Source organism: Talpa occidentalis, unplaced genomic scaffold (assembly GCF_014898055.3).
Source record: "Talpa occidentalis isolate TD23 unplaced genomic scaffold, MPIMG_talOcc4v2.1 talOcc4.16, whole genome shotgun sequence".
Taxonomy (NCBI): domain Eukaryota; kingdom Metazoa; phylum Chordata; class Mammalia; order Eulipotyphla; family Talpidae; genus Talpa; species Talpa occidentalis.
Window position 1 is genome coordinate 22,018,179 of NW_023601653.1, and position 20,369 is coordinate 22,038,547.

Below are 20,369 nucleotides of genomic sequence, written 5' to 3' on the forward strand. Positions count from 1 at the left end.
TGGCAATTGCTTGCTCTCTGTTTGCCATTGGACTCCTCGCCACTTGTTTTAGTTGGAGTCCGAAATAGACAACTTAGTGTTTGAAAATCTGAGCCATTTTGGACGAGACCTTATATATCCATGTTAGCTGTTTAATTTGTATTTTGTAAACACAAGTCATAACTAGGACTAGCAATGAACATGTCATCTATTGATACATTTTGTAATAAACTTTTTTGGAGCTGCAGACTTCACACGTTTTTGGCTTAAAATTGTAGGGGAATTTTTAAATCTCTGGGACAACATTGTCAAGCAATACAGAGAGAGGTTTGGGAATTCAAATCTTGCTACTCAAAGGCAAATAATAACTGAGATTTGTCTTCCATGGGGATGCAAAAAGAAGTCTTTTAAATCTAGTACTGAAAACTACCCATAGTCTCCAGGAAATGGGGTTAGAAGAATGTATGGGTTTGGGACAGTGAGGTGCATGTCCTAGACCCTTATAACCTATAGGTCTTTTACTAAGTGCATCCACTTGAATTTGGTTTATTTATTTATTTTTTAAAGGTTTATTTATTCATACAAGAATAAATAAGGTGGGGTACAGGCCAGAGGTGTGGGGGGTGAGAGGATTCACCAGAGACAGAGTGAGGAGCAGAACAGGCAGATTGAATGAAATACACTGCTGAGGGGAGCAGTGGGCAAGTCAGGAGAGGTTGCTGTGCCATTTGGGTTGCTCCCTGGCCAGGAATCAAACTCACGCTGCAGTGGCTGTGGGCAGCTCCATAGGTTGCATTTTAACCCCTTGCGCCACCAGGGAGGCCCAAATTTGGTTTTTTTAAAAGGTAAAATAGGCGTGCTATCGATGACCTACAAAGTCAAATAAGGCCACGTTATAGAAATTTCTGGAGGATTTGCTATATTCTGATTAATGTCTACTGTTATAGGGGATACTGTTTCTTATTTTGGGCTTCCCTGCTGCTTTTCATTCAATAGTCACAGGTTCTGCATTGACTACTCAACCGGGGGTTCCATCAGCTATTCAGCCTTCCTTATTTTTTAGATTTCAAGAGAAAAGATATCTTTGATTTTTCTTTCTTCTTGAGTCAAAAACATCTGAAACAGAAGACCTTTTTCAGAAGGAACTTGGGTCTGCAGCTGTTGTGATCCAGGAGAGAAAGTTACCTGATTACTTAGTTTACCTAACTGTTCTCACCTCAACAACAGAACGGGACACTCAGGTGTACATCCCCAGGTGACATTCCAGTGATAGGGCACAGTCCTTTGGTGCACTTTGCTGGAGACACCGGTGTTAGGGACTGTTCTTTGGCTGTTTTTAGATAGTTTTTGTGTTGAACAGTAAATTGGTAGCACTGGTATCTATTCAAAAAGTCAGATATTTGGCTTTCCACTGCCAACTGTACCCACAGTTTTGTGGAGGAGGTGAAGACAGGATGTGTGAGTCAATCCAAGCTACTGGACATTCCTAGTCTTCATCAGAGTCATACTCCTTTTCAAGCATCTGTCTCTTTTACTTCCCCTACTTTTTAATTTCTGTCTGGTTTTTTCACTATAGTAGAGGACAATCCTTTTTCCTTGTTACTCCACCTTGCAGTAGGCACACTGATCGTTTCTAAGGGGTCCCTTTTTGTTATTCCTCCCAAGAGTCCTTTTTCCATCAGCAGAAATAACTCTTCTACCAGTATTAGTATAGCAGTGACTTCTGACTTTTTCTCTTCTCTTGCATCATAAACCCTGAAAGTGATGCCCACTAATTGAGGCGGATTTATGCTGCTGCCCACTCTGTATTGTTTTAAGCACTGTCTCCAAGTCCCATTTACTATTCTCATCTTTGGGGCGGGCCTCCAGATGTCCGACTATATAGGTGTGGAAGGTCTAATTTGCTGCAAGAGCTCAGAGGGGTCCTCACTGATCTTTTGTTGAAGTTGCTGAACCTCATTTTATACTTTTTGGCTTAGACACCTCTATTCCCAAACCTGCAGGGAAGCATCATTTATAGTACTCTAGTCTTTTTAGTCCTCCATTATTGGAGTCCCAACTGGGTTCTATTAAGGGAGCACTGTCTGGGTCGTGGTCCCTACAGGGTCTTCCTGATAAAGATGCCAAACTTCATGTATGACCTCAGTTCCCAACCTCTGCTCATCTGCTATGAGAAGGTGTTCAGGAGGACTTGTATGTCTACCCATGTGGGATGATGGGTGAAAAGATAGATGTGAACAAATCTCTCATGATTTGTTGAACATTTCAATAAGGATGGCTATCACTCTTCCAAACTGGCAGATACAAAGTTGAGCATGGACTAAATGATCAACAATAGCTAGTCGGTTGCTCTCGCTCATTCCATTTTCTCAAAGAAAGCTGCCGTGTTCTGGGATGGGTAGTCCCTGGCTAAATTGGTTGGCCTGTCGGGTCTTTCTGGGGGAGACCATTCCTGCTTCCCCTTCTTTTAGGGGGGGAGTTTGAATGGCAGAGCCACAGGTGTCTGAGGAGCTACCAGGGCTGCTGCTTTCTGTACAGGTGAGGCATTTAATGCTTTAATTGTTCTATCCTCCTCATTTTCTTCATTTCTTTTATCTGAGAGGGGTTTGAATTCTTTCTCTTTGCACCATTCACTTAATTCTTTACATGGAGAAATCTTTATTGTGTAGGAGCATAAATGCTTGTACACATGATATTTCATACCATTTAGCAGACCTTTTGCCACCAAGTTCTAGCTGCAAGATGCTGTAGTAACAGGGAAACCATTTCAGGACCATCTTTCATCTGATTCTAAACACACATGGGCCAGGCAGCATTACCATAAACCGTCTTTTTAAATTATGATTCATACCTATAAGAGGCCAAGTCTACCAGTATATGCCCCAGTGGACTTTTAGATGGAACTGTTGTTGCCATATTAACATTTCCTGATTTCCACTTATATCAATCAAAAGACTTCTTACAAATACTGACTCCTCCAAGCGGAGGGACCGAGTAAGTCTTTAAATCTTCTACCTTTATTGGTAGATTCAATGGCTAATGCAAAACCCCAATGGCAGAGGCTATCTAACCACACACACTGTTGGGACTACCCAGTCATGGAATCCGTTGACTCCCCAAATAAAAACCACATCTTTTCACCAATGTGGGCAGGCAGCTGGCTCTGTGCTGAAAGAAGGAATGGCCCTGGATAAAAAGATGTAGCAGCTGCAGGGGGGTTTGAACCCTCCCATTGTGGAGTCAGCTCACTGCTAGTGACGCGGGCCACAGGTCCCTTTGGTCAAGCCTCTGCCCCAGTTGGCAGCATGAATGAGTTAGCCTCGGTGACAATTTGCTGTCTGTTGGAAACCGGAAAAGGGAGTGTGCTGGGGTGCCCTGACCTCCTGGCTGGCTTGCCAAGATGTCTAATTTACAAGGTGCAGCCACTCATCACCCAATATGCCAAAAAGAAGCGAAGGCTGAGTTGGTGGGAGGGGTCAGCAACAAGCATCCCAAGAAGACAATGAGCTCATGTCTCAAAGACCATCTTTATCCTATGGGTGTGGAGTGGATTATAAAGAGTTTTGGGATTGGGAAGTAAGGTTGAGTCTGGGGCCAGGAATGTGCCTGTTCATCTCCTTGGTGTCAGGATTGCAATGGTCCCTGGTCCCTGGGGTGTCAACTCTTTTAAAGATGAGTTGATAAGTGTGTGTGGTCAACTGCTCTATTTTGAAACTTCTGCTTGAGAAAGCGAGTTAATCATTAAGGTAGTGGCTGGCTAGCAAAACTTTTCCTTTTTCCATTTTCAATTTCAGCAGTTTACTCAGTTCAACCAAAGGCAGTTAGTTGGTAAGTCCAGCACACATTGCATAAGCAGGAAGGCTCACGCTGTGACCCTTGCAAATAGGGGCTTGTCATCTGCAGTGATGGAGAAAATGATCAAGATTGTGAGTGTCCTTTGAGCTTGTGATTTTAGCCCCACTGGTCTTGATGCTGTTTGGAAGCTGTTGTAAAGTGGAGTATAAAAGCTTCCATTTATATCAGTGTAGTCCAAAACCATGGTGGGAAAAAACTTTAGAGGTTTCCAGAGCTGCTTCCTCAGATTAAATCCTCTGAAAAATCTAAAAGGCCCTGTGAGACCAAACCTGTCAGAATCCCAGTAGCTGATCTGACAAGACATATGAGCACATTTAATTACAACCATAGGGGGAGAAACACAAGAAATTCTAGGAAGTTCAGGCATTCAGCTCAAATACAGCACATGGGATCAGGTGGCAACTGGAGCCTGCATTATTTTCCATTGCTCAATAGTTTGGTGTTCAAAGTTTTGCAGATTTTGAAAAATTGCTTAAGCCTTTGATTTATATGAGGTCACATTTTCAGAAGTGAGTCACATAGTTGAGAGACTATAAATTATGAGTTAGGTTTTCGTAGCTGTTTTTGGAAAGCTATAATCCTCAGATTGCATATCACGGTGCTTCGATTTTAAGAGCAATAATTGACATAATTGTCAACCAGCACTCAAGAGGATGGGTAGGAACGCCTATTTCTGAACTGTCATGCATTTTTTTTTTCTGTTTTTCTACTTTGGCCAATATTGGGGGCCTAGTGTTCTGATTTCTTTGAAAATATATATTTAGAGCAGAAGAATTGACAAGAGTTATGGAAATCTAGGTTCAACCTTGAACTGGCACCAACTAGTTTTCTAGACTAGCTCCGTTTTGTTACATTACACCGTTATAAAATTGATTACAATTAGTCATTGACTGGCAACTCCCTAGAATATAGTGAATTATACTGTTAGGGGAAATTCTTTCTGCTTTTATATACCTGTTGGACACCTATATTTGTGAATAGCTAGTGACCTAGTGAATACCATTGTTTCTAATGAAATTGTGCTGCCACAAAAGCTTATTCTGTCATGTATGTATTTATAAAAAATAATAGCAAAACTTGAACACCTAGGCTGTAGATTCTAGCCTGAGATAATAATCCTTTGCAGGGATTGCACGCTAATCTCAGCCGGTTGTCAACCACCAGTGAGGGGCTTCGCATAGACTGGGAGAGATTCTTTCTTTCAGAGATTCTTCCTTTTACTAGACTGTCAATTTTCATTTTTTTTGGGCAGGGGGAAGGGAGATATAAAATTAGCTATATTTTCTTTATTCTAATTTTATATTAGATACATTCAATTAAATATTCTACATCACCCAGCTTCCAGCTTTTACTATTGCTGAGCTATTCTAAAGTCAACATTTTGATTAAGATTGTTAGACTGTCAAATTTTTATCCCTTCTAGATATTACCCCATCTCTTCTTCTTTTCTAGGCAAGCTGTTATTATAACTAGTGTCGTGAAATTCCTTTATGATCATTTACTCCTATGCCCTATCCACTGTTGTCTGACTTCTAGTTCTATCACTTGGTGGAAACCGTTCTCACCCAGGCCAGCTGTTAGGTACTCCTCCACCCCTGCCAAGCTGCCATCTTTTAGTGTTGTTTTATTGATCATGTTCTGCCCCTCTGTGCTTTTTTTCCCCATGGGTCACAGTGCCCCACAGTCAACTGATTTGCCTCTTTTGTATTTGGATTTTATTCTCTCATCTCCCACGCACATAGTTCTTTCTCCTTCTTGCATGCCAATATCCCACAGGACCTTGGTGATAACTTCTAATGTGCAGCTGTCACTTCACTTATATATCCTAGTTCAGTTACAGAACAACTTTCTCCCCAGTCACCCAGACTGGACCCGGGAAGTCACTTGGGGCTTGCCTCTCATCCCACCACTTTCTGTTACTTCTGTTTCCCCTCCTGTCTTGAACATGTCCATTTCTGTCCATTCCCACTGCCACTCTGTAAAGGCCCCTCATTGAGGCCCTCATTGTGTTGACTGTGGATGACTTCAGTGACCTCCTAGCTGGCCTACCCCCAGGCATGCTGCCCTGACCTAACCTTCCTTCCGATGTCTGATAAACCCTTCAAAAAATAAATCTTGATATTCCTGTTTAAAGGCTTTCTGGAGCTCACTAGTACCTTTAAGATAAAATCGAGATCAATTGGGGAGGATCTCTGCATATTTCTCTAGTCTTGCCTATTGCTTATTTCTTGTAAATCCTTGAAATAAATTCCTTTCTGTTTAAGTGTAATCATCTGTGGTATTTAGAATGCAGATTCCTGGGTATCATGTGGAATCTAGATTTCTGAGGGTGCATCTTAGGACTTTTAACAAGTCCTCTGTGTGCTGCTTAGGAAGCCTCTGACGTCTGAGACGTACTATTTTTCAGTTGTCATAAACATGAGGTTCTCTGAGAGTACTTGGCGTTCTCATTTGTCTAGGTACCACCTGCTCCTTCTCTGCCAGGAGTCCTTGCCCCATTCTCTTTGACATGGCCATTTCCTGTTCTCCATTGAAGTACCTCCCAGAACCTATCTCTGAGTCCCTCCCTCAAGCCCCCCTTTTGAGTGATCCCCAAAGTCAAATTTAGGGGCCCCTCCTGGGCTCTTCCTCTATCACCCTGCTCTCTTCCCCTGTAGGTTGAGCTTCCCAAGACCATGCTGACCATGCCTGCTATATCTGTCTTACCACTATCGGGTACTCCGTACTTGTTTGTTGAATGAATAAGTAACTTTGCTTAGAAGTCTGAAAGCATTCAGTTTAGTTCTTATCAGCAGGAACACCTTATCACATTATTTGGGTTTTATTCCCCCTCCCTTTAGTCATGTCATTTTTTTTTTAAGCCACAGGGAAGTGTAACTTGATTCGCCTGCACTACTTGTTTACCCAGCCTAGTAATAACTTGACATTGTTGCTTCCATTAGAAACCTGATTCTGTTAAAAAACCTGTGTGTCGTCCACAGCATAAGCATTTAAAAGACAGTTCATTCGATAGAACTGAAATCAATTGCATTATTATCTGACTGGCTCCGTATTTTTCTTTCCGGTATAGATGGTCTAGGTGTAAAGCTGGTCCAGGAATTTACTGGCAGAGTGGCCATAAACACATGAAGCACTTGGAATCATGTTTTACTCCCCTGTAAAACTGGGTAATAATAGATTGGCCTGGTCGATGGGAAGATTACATGAAATAATATCTGCAAATTGCATCTCATATGTGTGGCCCTTCATAGGAGTGAATGTATGTGAATCATTTCCCCTTTCAATAGGATTTACATATCGATAAGGACTACCATAGGGTTATTTTCCCCTCTCCCAAAGGTTAAATATCTTGATATCCTTAAATTCCTTTTACTTTAAAGCAATTGTCTCCCTTTATATTTAAGCAAAACCTGTCTAGGATGTTCTGTTTATCTTACAGAAGCTTACATGTTCAAAAAAATTTTTTTTAAATAATCAAGATTTTAATGAACCAATTTGGACTTCATGCTGGTTTGAGCCTCACTTAGCTGTCCTGCTAACATCTGCTCTACTGCTTGCACGGTAAAGTTTAAAAAACAAACAAATCTGCTGTTTCTTTTTCCCCCTTGAGATTACTGGACAATCACTTGTGAAGAATTTGAGTCTGTGTAGGGCGATTAGGTATTTTCTGTATAATGTTGAATAGTAAATTTTTAAACAATCAAACACTTGGAGGAAAAGTCACATGGCATATTAAATGGTTACTCACGAAATGAGAATCTGCTGGTGGTTTAAGATTACTTCTGAGGGATATGGTCAGAAGACCCCAGAAGACCTGAACCCAGGACTAAACTAATTACTGTACCTGTATCTTGGTAACTTGCTGGCCTGGCTCTTGGGTAGCTCAGCGATTTGGCTTTCTTCCAAAGCACATTTGGGCTACAAGGGAACTGCCTGCTTTGCTAGCTGGCATTCAAGATTAAAGAGAAGATGAATGTTGTTTTGGCAGCAGCTGCTGTTTTGTTCAGGGCAGTCTTAATACCATTTTGTAGGTCTGTGCATAAAGCAAGCAAACTCCAGACACCCCATGACCCTTTCCACTGGAGAAGTCTCTAATATAGGCCCTGGCTATACCTATTCTAAAATCACTTCTCGTGTTCATAGAGATTTCTTTTTTTCAAGTATAGAAATTTGGAATCTCTGGTTTCCTGAAGAGCCTCTGTGCCCCTGATGTTCTTGGGTTTTATGCATGTTGATTTTCTACTAAAGGAAAGGGTCTGCAACCTGACTTGTGTTTTAACACACATGTTCAGATTAAGTAGCTAGCTTTAAGGAGCTTTTAGCTCCTTTTCTGGCATGCACAGCTGCTTTTCCTTTTCCTTTTTTTTTTTTTTCCTGTGAGAAAGTCTCTTATGTTCAGGAAGAATTAAAGAATTGATGATAGGGCGAATGTTCCATTGGGATCTGCTGAGGTTGGTTCTCTATAAAAATTGAGATTTAAGTAGATCTTGCCCTCATGGTCTCTAGTCTTGTCTTCCTGTAACTTTACCCCTCCTTTAAAGGAACTATCTGGTCATATCTGCCCTCTCTTAAAACCTGTTTTCAGAAAGAGACTTGCTAAATCTGTCATTCACAATTGAGTATGAATTTTAGTCATCAATACTTCCTTCTACCCAGAACTGTTTCATGGCATGGCTTAGTTTCTAACCAGGCACATTCCTCATTAGCTTTTCATTATGTAAGTAATTTGAAGGCAACTTTTAACAATGAAAGGGTTATTAGAATTTTGTGTTGTAGGGAGTACGTGGGGGACACTTGACGCATGTCTCTTAATAAAAAAAAATCTAGAACAGCCGACAATAAGATTAGTTTAATGTGTCTGTGCAGTGAAAGGTTATCATGAAATGAGAGGTTATCACACAATGAGCGTGACCTAGAGAGAGAAAGTCGTAGGATGAGAAAACAAAGTAGCCAAAGAAAAATGTCATATGCAGAGGCAGAGAATGTTGCAGAAGAAGCAGCAAGATAGTTATCCAAATGGAACAGATACATTTTAGAGCAGAAGTCACAAACGCAGGGACATTTTGCTTCACCAGTCTATCTGTTGGGGGGGCCGGGAAATTGGAGAAAGGAGAAAGCTGAGAACAATGCAAAGATAAATCTCGTCTGTGTATCCAAACACGTCACTTCACCGGGAGTCAGTTGTCTATTACCTGAAGCAATTCTAAACACAGTTGATGACAAACGTAAATGGAAAAGGATTCTGTACCCCCAAACATCTAAAGATCACCTTTTTTTTTTTCCAAGGGAAGTCTGACTCCTGAAGTTCTTTCTCTGCCCATTTTATTCAAACAGTTTTGAAGTGATTGTTGCCCTGGTTTCCTAGCACCCTAAACCCATAAACCACACAAGGAGTCATCCATGACACCTGTAGTTTAGAGAGTTTTCATCGAGTCTCACCACCACTCCACACATGGGGGAGGCTAAAATTATTTGGGCTCTCATTGTGGAGACTGATAAAAATCCTTGGGGGGAATTCATTGGCCCTCTGGGGTCACACTACTGGTGAGGACTGAGGGCTTTTTGCTGGATACATGTTCTGTACTCAGCCTCCATACCACCGTTTTCAAAAGCTTGGCTTTTTTCTTTGTTTCTTTCTTGCCCTTGGAAACCTTTGTTCAAACAAAGTCTTACCCAGAAGCATGAACAAATAAAACAAAACAAAGCGAAAGAGCTGAGCTGCTTTGCTTTAGGCAGTGGATGGGGCCCCCGAATCCTGACAGGGCAGTTTATTTTCCTCACCGGGAATAGCCTGCACATCCCAACAGTACACCATTCATTCCATGATTCCTGCAGCAGCCACGTTTCTTGGGCTCTGATTTATTTTTGATTGCTGCTCTAATAAGCTACCACAAACTTATTTTTCTTAAAAGTGATACAGATTTATTCTATTGTAGTTGGGGGTGATTCAGGAGTACAAAAAGGGCTTATTGAGCTAAAAAAAAAATGTTAGTAGGACTGCATTCTTTTCTGAAGGCTCGGAGGAAGAAGAATTTGTATCCTGGGCGATCCAACTTCCAGAAACTCCTTGCTTTCCTTGACTCTTGGCCCCTTTCCTCATCTTCAGTGCCAGCAATGGCAAGTCAGGTCTTCATCATGTCATGATTTTCTGCCCCTTCATCATTGCACCTCTCTGACCCCAGATGGGAGAGAGGTTCCCTTTCATAATGGTTAGATTGGGGCCAGAGAATCCAGAAAAATTTTTTCATCTTACAGTCCTCAATCACATCTGCAAAGTCCATTTTGCCATATAAGGCAATATATTCACAAGTTTCAAGAACTAAGGTGTGATCATCTTTGTGGGTGGGGAGCATTATTCTGCCCACACCATACACATCCACGATGGATCATGCTTCTGGGTAATACTTTGTGTTGTTTACCATTGACACTAGGGAGGCTAGAAGTAGCCATGTCAGAAGTAAAAATATTTTGCAAGTAATGACCTGACATTCTGGAAGAAACAGGGAAACGAAGAAACAGACAAAAACTAAAAAAATAAGCAACAGCCATTCTAATGAGTCCAGTAATTTGGAGCAACTTGAAGAAGGTAGTCACAACTATATAACTGAGATGCTTTTTTCTCTCCAGCTTTACTGAGGTGTGATTGACAAATATAAGTTGTATGTATTTGATATGTACAATGTGATGTTTTGATACATGCATACATTGTGAAATGCTTGCCACCATCAAATGAACATACCCATCACCTTGTATAGTGTCTTGTTTGTGTGCATACTGAGAATACTTAAGATTTATTTATTCTTAGCAAATTTCAAGTGTACAAAACATTTTTATTAACTACATTAAGGTACTTTTTTTTAAGATTTATTTTTATTTATGCATACAAGAATTAGGGTGGGGTGTGTGTGTGAGAGAGAGAGGATTCACTAAAGACAGTGGGGAGCAGAATAAGCAGAGCTACTGAAATACATTGCCAGGGGAGCAGCAGGCAGGACAGGAGAGGTCTGCTGTGCCATGTGGGTCAGCTCCCTGGCCAGGGATCGAACTTGTGCTGCAATGGCTGGCGATGGCTTAATAGGTCTGAGACTTTAACCCCTGTGCCACCAGAGAGGCCCACTTCCTTTTTTTTTTTTTTTTTTTTTGACTTGGCTTCCACCTACAACTTTGGCTTTCTCAGATTTCTTTGTGAGTTTTCAGTCTTTTATCAAACATCATTTCTGTCATGCATCTTAAGATTAGATCACTGTAGAACTCAGTCCTTTGTTCTGTGTTTCTAATTGTACTCTCTCTTGGTGATCATATCCCCTCTTTTGCTCAGCATCACATTTATATATCGAAGCTAGCATCTTTATATATCCTACCCAAACTTCCTCCTAAATCCAGATTTAAATATCTTGACCTAGTATCACTAGGCTATCTCAAAGACATTTCAAACTTAAGACTCACAAAACTTAACTCCAGATCCTGCTTTTCACACCTTCTCTACCAGCAGCCTATCACAGATCCTAGCAACACCCACCCTCTCAGTTGTTCAGGCCAAAGTCCTTGGGAGTCATCCTGATTTCTCAAGTGACACTCCAACTGTTGGGCCATATTCTGGTGGCTGAGCCTTCAGAAGACACCCAGAATCCACTCCCTTCCAGTCAATGCCTTGCTACCACCCGTTCTTTCTTGGATTGTAGCTGTAGTCTTTAACTGATCTCTTTCCACCTGTTGTTACCCTAAAGTCTGTTTTCACCACAGTCATCAGAGGGATTTTTAGAGAGCTTTTTTTGAAAGATTTATTTATTGATGCATACAAGAGCTGAGGTGTGGGCCAAAGATGCGGGGGCAGGGGTGAGAGGATTCACCAGAGACAGAGTGGGGAACAGAACAGGCAGATCTACTGAAATACACTGCTGAGGGGTGCAGCGGGCGAGACAGAAGAGGTCTGCTGTGCCATCTGGGTCAGCTCCCTGGCTGGGGATGGAACTGTTGCTGCAGTGGCTGACGATAGCTTCATAGTGCTGCATCTTTAACCCTTTGCACCACCAGGGAGGCCCCTTTAGAGACTTCTTAAAAGAGCAGTTTCACAGCAAAATTGAGAGACAGTTTCACTAAAAAAATCCATAGTTAATATTATGGTTCACTCTTGGTAGTATACATTCTGTGAGTTTAAACAAATGTATGATTTGTAGTCACCATTTTAGTGGTGAATACCTACTGCATTATATAATGTTTTCACTGCCCTAAAAGTCCTCTGTGCTGTGCTTATTCATCCCTATCCCTCTAGCACCTAGAATGTTGAGTCTTTTACTGTCGCCTTAGTTTTGCCTCTTCCAGATGCCATATTGTTGGAATCATGTAGTCTGTAATCTTTTCAGATTGACATCTTTCAGTTAGAAATATGCATTTCAGATAACTTCCATTTAGTGTTAAATAATATACCACTGTTTGCATATATCACAGTTAAGTCGATTCACCTACTCAGGGGTTTCTGGTTCCCTCCAAATTTTGGCACTTAGGAATAAGCTACAGTCCAAACACTGGAGATTTTTGTGTGGACATGTTTTCAATTTCTTTGGGTAGATATCAAGGAACATGATTGCTGGACTCTATGGTAAGATTACATTTAATTTTGCAAGAAACTTCCAAGTTGACTTTTAAAAATTATTCTAAAGTACTTTTATGACCCTCGTTTATTCAAAATCTGCAATGAATCCACTTTCATTTGCTGTAAAAGTAAGAAGTCCAGACACGTACAGGTCCTCCATGATCTGGCCTCTCTATTCTTTGTTTGCTTTTCCTTAAATAGGGCAGATTTCTTAATAGACCTCAGGGCCTTTGCAACTGCTTTTCTCTCTGCAGTAGTTTTCCAACAGATATTTGCATGAACGACTTCCTTGGTGCCATCTGATTTTTGCTTCTTATTACCTTCTCAGTGAGGCACCAACAAATATTACTCTCTTTAAAATTTCCAGCTGCTTACCCTATACTAGAGTCTCTAGAAAGAAGGGTGCAACATCTAGTTCTGTGGCCTTTTCTAGAGACTCAGGGGATTCGATCCTCCCCATGATCCTTGCAACAAGAACTCAGTTTTAGGACCCTTTCTTTCTTTTTTTTTTTTTTTAATAAATTTTATTTTTATATTCCCCATACAATTGCAACCCCCTTATTTTGACCCCAATCCCTCCCCTCCCCGCCCCCCACCCCCCATAGAGTGTCTCTGGTTCATAGTTTTTTGTTGATTTTGATTTTCACTTTCTTATAGTTGTTCATTTTCCTGGTCCCTTATTTAAGTTTTCTAGATTCCTGCTATGAGTGAGACCATCTGGTATTTTTCTTTTTCTTTCTGGCTTATTTCGCTGAGCATGACCCCTTCCAGCGCCATCCATGTTGCTGCAAATTGCATGTGTTTATCTTTTTTGAATGCTGAGTAATATTCCATGGTGTATAGGTACCACATCTTCTTGATCCAGTCATCTATTACTCCTAGGTATTTACCCAAAGGACACAGAAACATCAATTCCAAAGAGCACCTGCACCCCTATGTTTATAGCAGCACTGTTTAGGACCCTTTCTTTAGTTCTTCCTAAGAATCCCACTAAAGGTTCTAGATAGCCAATAAGCCCTGTGTGTACGTGATGGCTGAGAATGCTACCGGTGAGCGGTAGCTGTGCTGGAGAATGAATGGACCCTAATCCCTGGCCTAAAGGGGCTGCTCAAACAGCAAAGTTGGTAGGATCCAGGATGTGTCCTACTCATCCCACATCCTCTGTCATTGCCACATACTCGCAGGTGTGCAGTGATGAGTGGGTATTTGAGACTGGGTGTTCCGTGACCTCTGCTGGTGCTGTGAGTGCTTGTTTTCTGTCTGCCCTGTGACTTCTCTTGAAGCTCACTTGTGAACACAGGTGCCTCTTGAGTGTGATTGTCAACCTGAGCCTAAGACCACTGCTGCTACAGGAGCAGCTTCATTATCTCAACCCCTTTACCTCTATCCAGTTTTCTTTTCCATGGCACTTAACACTTTTGACTTACTGGAGAATCTAGTTACTTTTTATGTTTATTGATCTGTTTCACCTTTCCTCACTAGAAGGCAAGCTTCTGGAGGGCAGGATTTTTGCCTTTTAAAAAACAAATATCCCTATCATCTCGAAAGTATCCTGGCACAAGCGAGGTGTCCAATAAATATTTGTTGAGTGGTTGAGTGAACCCATGTTTGTTTAGTGTTTCTTCAGTGCTGGGCATAAAGCATAATGAGGGGAAGTAACAGGATTTCTTTCATTACATATATTTTGAACCTAGAATAAAATAATGTTATTAGTGAGTCCGGCCATTTAGAGAGATCCTTCCTGGAGCCTTCCCAGGTCACATCACTAAAGAGGATCAAGGTTAGGTCTTAGCACTGACAATATAAAAGAAAGCTTGAGTTTAATCAATTTCATTTTTATGCATGAGAGCAGAATAAGTTATTAAAGAATTTTTTTTGAATTGTCCAAAAAGAAGCTCAAAACATATCTTTTACATAATTGAGTCATATTGATCCAAAGGAGAAAGTGCTAAAAAGATTTTGACTTCACTGTGCTCAAGTAGCTTTAGCGAAACTAAGCAATATTAGTGCTACAATAGATTACATTGTAAAGCAATTTAGAGGGCTTTAATTTTGTTAACAAGCTAATATCTATGTTGGTAGCACTTTAGTCTTACAAATTTTAATCAGCAATAATCCTCATTTGGTTCAGTGTAGTATGTTAGCTTGCTGATATTAATTGAAAGTAATAATCCAGTTCTTTTAATACATGGCTACCTAATAAATATGAAAGATTTCTAGCCGTATGCACATGGACTTGCGTGTAATTTTCAGATGGCACAGATGAACATTAGCTTGTAAAAGAAATCTCACTTATCTTAAAATATCTGCAGGTCTCTATGACATTTGATCATGCTATTTATTTTTTTCCTAGAATGTTTTTTTTTTTAATCAAGTTGATACAACTGCATTGAAAAACAATTTACCACATATTTATGTATCCCTAAAGAATGAATTTTTCTTTTTTTTCTTTTTTTTTTAATTAATAAATTTTATTTTTATATTCCCCATACAATTGCAATTTGCTTCTTTGTCTTCTCTAGCAAACTCCTCTTTGTCCTTCAAAATCCAGCCAGGGTTGCACTGTCCCTGGTTTTTCTTGGCACTACCTTCTTGCCACAGATTCTTCTCCTTAAGTTTAATTGAGGAATTGCTTCCTCCTTCTTGTCCCCAAAGTCATTTATCATGGGGTATGGGTGTGATTTATTTACCTGTCTGGGTTTGAAGAGCAACTTCAAGGCTTTTGTTTCTCTAGTGGCTGGCAGAGTCCCTGTCTCATAATATGCACTCAATAAATAGCATTTGAATTTGAAGCATTAGACCATTTTTATTTTGGTCACAGATTCATCCCATAAATTTTTATTAAGGATTTTTTTATAAGCAAAATTATGTGTTATGTGTTGTAAAGATACTGGGGGAAAAACCTAGATGCTCAATTTCCTAAAATAAAATACAGTATGATTAAAAAAAATCATGAATGTAAGTAGCTATAACACATGGTCCAAAGTGTCATTTTAAAACATGTTCTATGCGTGTATGTGAACATGTATGCATGTCATCATTTTCTGCTTGGGTTCAGAAATGTCTCTTACTGGTTAAGGAAATAGTTTTCCTTATTAAATATTTTTCCTTACTAAAATACCATGATTCAAAATAATGATCCTTTTGATGTCTCACAAATTAGGGTTAACTTCTGTTCTAGGTGTAAAATTCTCCTCTCCCCTCTTTCCCTTGGTTGTATCCTGTCGGAGATTGTTGGATTAAAGCACTGTTAGGGCTCTGCAGCTACTTGCCAGACAGTCCACATTTAGAGCAGAGAAAGTTTCTTCTGGTGCCTTAAGCTATAAATTTTATGCATTCCCTAGTTTTTAAAAAACACCCTAAGTGATAAATCCTTTACATGTTGCCACAAGTTCATTCCTAATTGCCATTAGGAAATCGACTGTCTGAAAGCTTTTGACCAGAGTTAACAATAATGTCATTGAAATGAAAAACCCAAGTGGCATTTTAACTGAGAATTAAAAAAAAAAATGTGGTCAGCGTAATGTGAATGGGTGACATTTGGTTGTATTGCAGCCCAGTGATACTGAAAAAAAATATTTTAGATTGTTTTTTGCACATTCAGAAATAAGTTGTGAATATTTCAATGATAACCAGAAATTCTTCTGTTTTTGTTTAGACTTGGATTATCACTTGCATTTATCTTCAACTGCTCCTATTTAATCTTCTCGTCAAAACAAAAGGGATCTGCGAGAACCGTGTTACTGATGATGTGAAAGACATTAGGAAATTGGTAAGTGAGGAAAGCTTCAGTAGCTGGGACTCTTTTTCTAGTGACTTTTTTTAAAAAAAAAATTAATTTTTGTGCAGAAGAACTGGGGCATGGGCCAGAGGTGCAGGCGTGAGAGGATTCACCAGAGACAGAGTGGGGAGCAGAACAGGCAGATTAACTGAAATACACTGCTGAGGGGAGCAGCAGATGAGATGGGAGAGCTTGGCTGTGCCATGTGGGTCAGCTTCCTGGCCAGGGATGGATCTCAGATCTTAGGGGTGATAGCTTGATAGTGCTGAGACTTAACCCTGAGGCCACCAGGGCGGCCCTCCCGTGCCTTTTAATAAAAGATGTTGCTTTATCTTGTGGCAAATTAACATTTTTTCAAGACAAAGGAAGAAATCATAGCTGTGCTGTAGAGAGCAGGCAGGGAGGTTTTTAAGGGCAGGATGGATCTGCTGGTGAACAGCCCACAGTACATCTCTGTGGGGACTATTTCTTCATTGGTCATCTTCACCTCAGTCATGACAGGGAAGGACACTGGAGTGCTCTTGGGGTGCTGATGTGCTTGTTCCCCATTATCTTTCAGTGACTTCCTTAGCATGTCTTATTTCCCTACCCCATGCCTTCCCACTCTAATAAGCCTGTCAAGGAATGCTGAGGGGGAGTGTTCTCTCATGTCCAGCATCATGAAGACCCTGTCACTGTGGGTGGGGCTTTGCCCCCTTACTGAGCACAGTGGGAGGAGCGATTTGTTGCCTAGGTGTTGAACAGTCTCCTCTCATCTCCTACTTTGGTCATGTTGCACCCCTCCCCTCAGCAAAAACCAGTTTTCCCTGTCTTCATGCCATGCTCCTCTGCAAATGCAGACCACAGGGGAGGAGGGCACAATAAACATGCGATGTGCATTTTAACCAGCACTTACTATCTAGGGGAGATTTCACCTGCTCGGTTGAGTGACTTTGTGTGATTTCAGGCTAAACAAAGTGTGGGAAGCATTTTTGCCAGTTCTTGGTTCAAAATAATCCATTGGCACTCAGTTATTTGAGTGTTGACTAGAGTACAACTGGTGGGAGATTAGGGAAGAAAGGACTATTGCATGTGGAGATAAGAAAGAAAAATAGATTTGCTGAAATAATAGTATGTTGAGTAGAAGGCATTGTCTTCATCTTCTCTGCTCTTGTTTTATATTTCCTACTTTATATGTTTCATTTTGGGCTCATAGCCAGACTTCCAAACAGAATTTCAAATGTGATGGGCAGAGACTGGTTAGCTTAGTAGCCTCAATACAAAGTAAGAGGGCACACTTGCACACATACACACACGCACATTTGCATCCAATTATGCAGAGTTGCAGCTGAGGATGTATTAGTATGTTTTAATCAAGGGGCTGATGTCTAAAGCAATGAAACATTGACCTGTGGTGATAGGATGGGGTAACTGGGGAGGTAATTTTTAAAAAACATAGACTACAATCCTTTCTTACTAGTTTGTGACCCAAGTTTCTTATTAGTTTGTGACCCAGGAAACTATACTAAAAAGATAATGTGTTTATAATGTAACTTTTGGATCAGTAGACGATGAGCATTGAATGTTTGTCAGATGAATGAAGAAATGATGTGTTCCCAAAGTGGTGAACATTTGTAAATACCTGTGGTTATTATTAAAATTAAAATTAACACATTGATTTAGTAGGTCTTGGGAAGCATTGCAGGTGCCTATACTTTTAAGACATTTTTGAAGAAGGTTTCAGAACTACTGCTCTAGATAGACTATTCTGTCGGTTTTAGAGACCAGAGTGTCTTGACTCTAACTTAATGTTAATTCTAGTTATGACTAGTTTCTGCATGTGGTTATAGACTTATTAAGGTGTCAGATGAATGCAAGACTTGGAAATATGTTTAATTTAGGTCACAAGTGGAAATCACAGCTCTCCTGGGGCTCCTGGTATACCACAGAGCTGCAAAGGGGCAGGGAGGATCTGCAGTGGTCGTGTGGTGCAAATTTCATGTTATGTGGGCAGTGTATCACAGTTGAAAGGTCATGATGAATCTAACCACAGGCCACACATATCTGAGATTAACATGGTATTTAAGAAAAAATTATTTGCAGGCATTTTTATTTGTCAAGTGTTTGAGGAATACTATTTAGAGAACCCGCTACTTCCTGTCAAATGTCAAATATTTTCAAGTGGTACAGTAGATCTTCTAAGGGTCTTCCAGCATCTTCCAATTTTGTCTTTAACCATCTGCTTATTTTCACTATTATCTATCAGTTAATGCAATAAAATATAGCAAGAAGCATTAATCAGATGAGAAGAAGTTCCTGGAAAGGGATGCTAATATTGACACTAAAAGTATTTCACCCCAAGGGCAAATGTGAAATTATTGAGTTTTCCTCCCTTCCAGCAACTGACTCAGGGTAAAAAGTTTTTCATTTCAAAAATTGATCTAATTAAAGTAGTGTGTTTTCTTTGGATTATTGAAAAGTACTATTAAAAGTACAGCTGTCAGAGTTTCATGACAGAAATACTCTCATTTTGTAGTGATGGGGTGTGGGAACCTTAATGTTTCCATCCCAGGTAATAGTTACTTACATAAAAATGCCAGCACTGCTTAGGCAATCGTGTTTATAATGTTGGGGTTGTCTCCCAGCCCCCAACCCCGTTTGAAATGGAAGATGTGTTTCCATCTTTAGCCTAAAACTCATTTCACTAACTCAAACAGTAACATGAGTGACCATTGAATGAAATGAATATAGATAATGAAAGTCTCTCAGGAACCGTGGGGCAAATATCTTGACGTAAGTTAGCCAATAGTAGGTTGTTTGACCATCAACTCTGCTATTACCAGGCTGTGTGACCTTGGGCAAATAAATCCATGAACCATTCTGGGATTCCATGTCTGGTTTTTAAAATGAGGAACAAAGATGTGATCAATAGTTCTTAATCTAGGATTCCTAAACTTCAAACCCTTGCAAGAGGAACTCCAAATTGTGTCCATGTGTGCCTTATATGCATTTCTGAGAAGAGAGAGAACACATCTGCTTCCTAGAAAAGTCTGTAACAACCTCCCTTCCCCCCCGCCCCCCAAAAAATAACTACTAAATTAGATAATTGTGGAGGTCCTTTTTAACTCCATAATGATATTTCAGGGTACACATTTAGACATAATTTTTGGAAATTATTGAAACTAATGCCTCAACTAAATATAAACAGCAAGGAATTTGCTTTGCAGACGCAATCTTGGTGTCTTCTATTTGAGGGAGGGAAAGTTGGTTGACCAGTCCAGTTTGCCTTGTGCCCACGAAAATTTCTTCAACTGCTGTCATTCCTTGCAGTCTCGTCAGTTCAGCCTCTGCATTAGGTGACAACGCACATGGTGCCCACGAACCCTAAGTTTGTTTGCTTGGGGTGATTCTCAGTCACAGGAGCACGTGCTAACATGATATATGACCTTACTGTCATTTTTTTTTTAATTTCTTCTCGGACACTTTGTCCTGCCACTACGGTCCCCATGGTTTTCATTTGAAATCCTTCTGGCATATTTACTCAGCATAATGGCTCATCTATTTACAGAACATTTTGCTTTGTTTCTAAAAAAATGTTGCAAGACTTGTTTTAAATGGCAAACTCAGACCTACCTAAAGAAAGGGTGAAGTATCTGGGAAGAGGAAGAATCAAACTTTAAAAATGTGTATCTGGAGGACAGTGAGGTTGCAGCTTTGAATGGCTGTGTTAATGGCAGGAGTACAAATATTGAAATAGTTCAAATTGGTTTTCCCTTTTGTTCTTCCTACTATACCCTTCATTTATGATGATGTTTCTTCTTCTTTGGGGGAGGGAGATAGAATTAAACGTGACTTAGTTTTTTCAAAAAACTGTTTTATCTTGAAATGGCTATTAAGTAATTATAAGGCAGGTTGCCTCCCAGCTCCATTTTGTAATGGTGAAATTACTGTCTTTCTAAGATTATTAAGCAATGGAACTGAATTAAACTCAGGAATTTTATGATTTTCCTGGTCTGGTGGTAGGCACTTATTTTAAGTAGGTTTATTAATACCTGACTTTGGGATTTAATGTAACAGGAGATTATAAAAATAGTCCTGCTAATGAATGTTTGTACTTTTGAATGGACAATTGAGAACAATTCTGGTTTTTCTTCAAGTGCAGTGTTCTTCAGCTGATTCACT

At 40.1% G+C, this 20,369-nt stretch overlaps 1 protein-coding gene across 2 annotated transcripts in view; it reads left to right on the forward strand.

Moving 5' to 3' along the window:
* Positions 1 to 20,369, forward strand: part of KITLG (KIT ligand) — a 70,773-nt gene that overhangs the window by 20,501 nt on the left and 29,903 nt on the right. For both annotated transcript variants that reach the window (XM_037513901.2, XM_037513900.2), the window contains exon 2: positions 16,086 to 16,199. In XM_037513901.2, the coding sequence (XP_037369798.1) occupies positions 16,086 to 16,199 (114 nt within the window). The remainder of the gene's footprint in view (positions 1 to 16,085; positions 16,200 to 20,369) is intronic.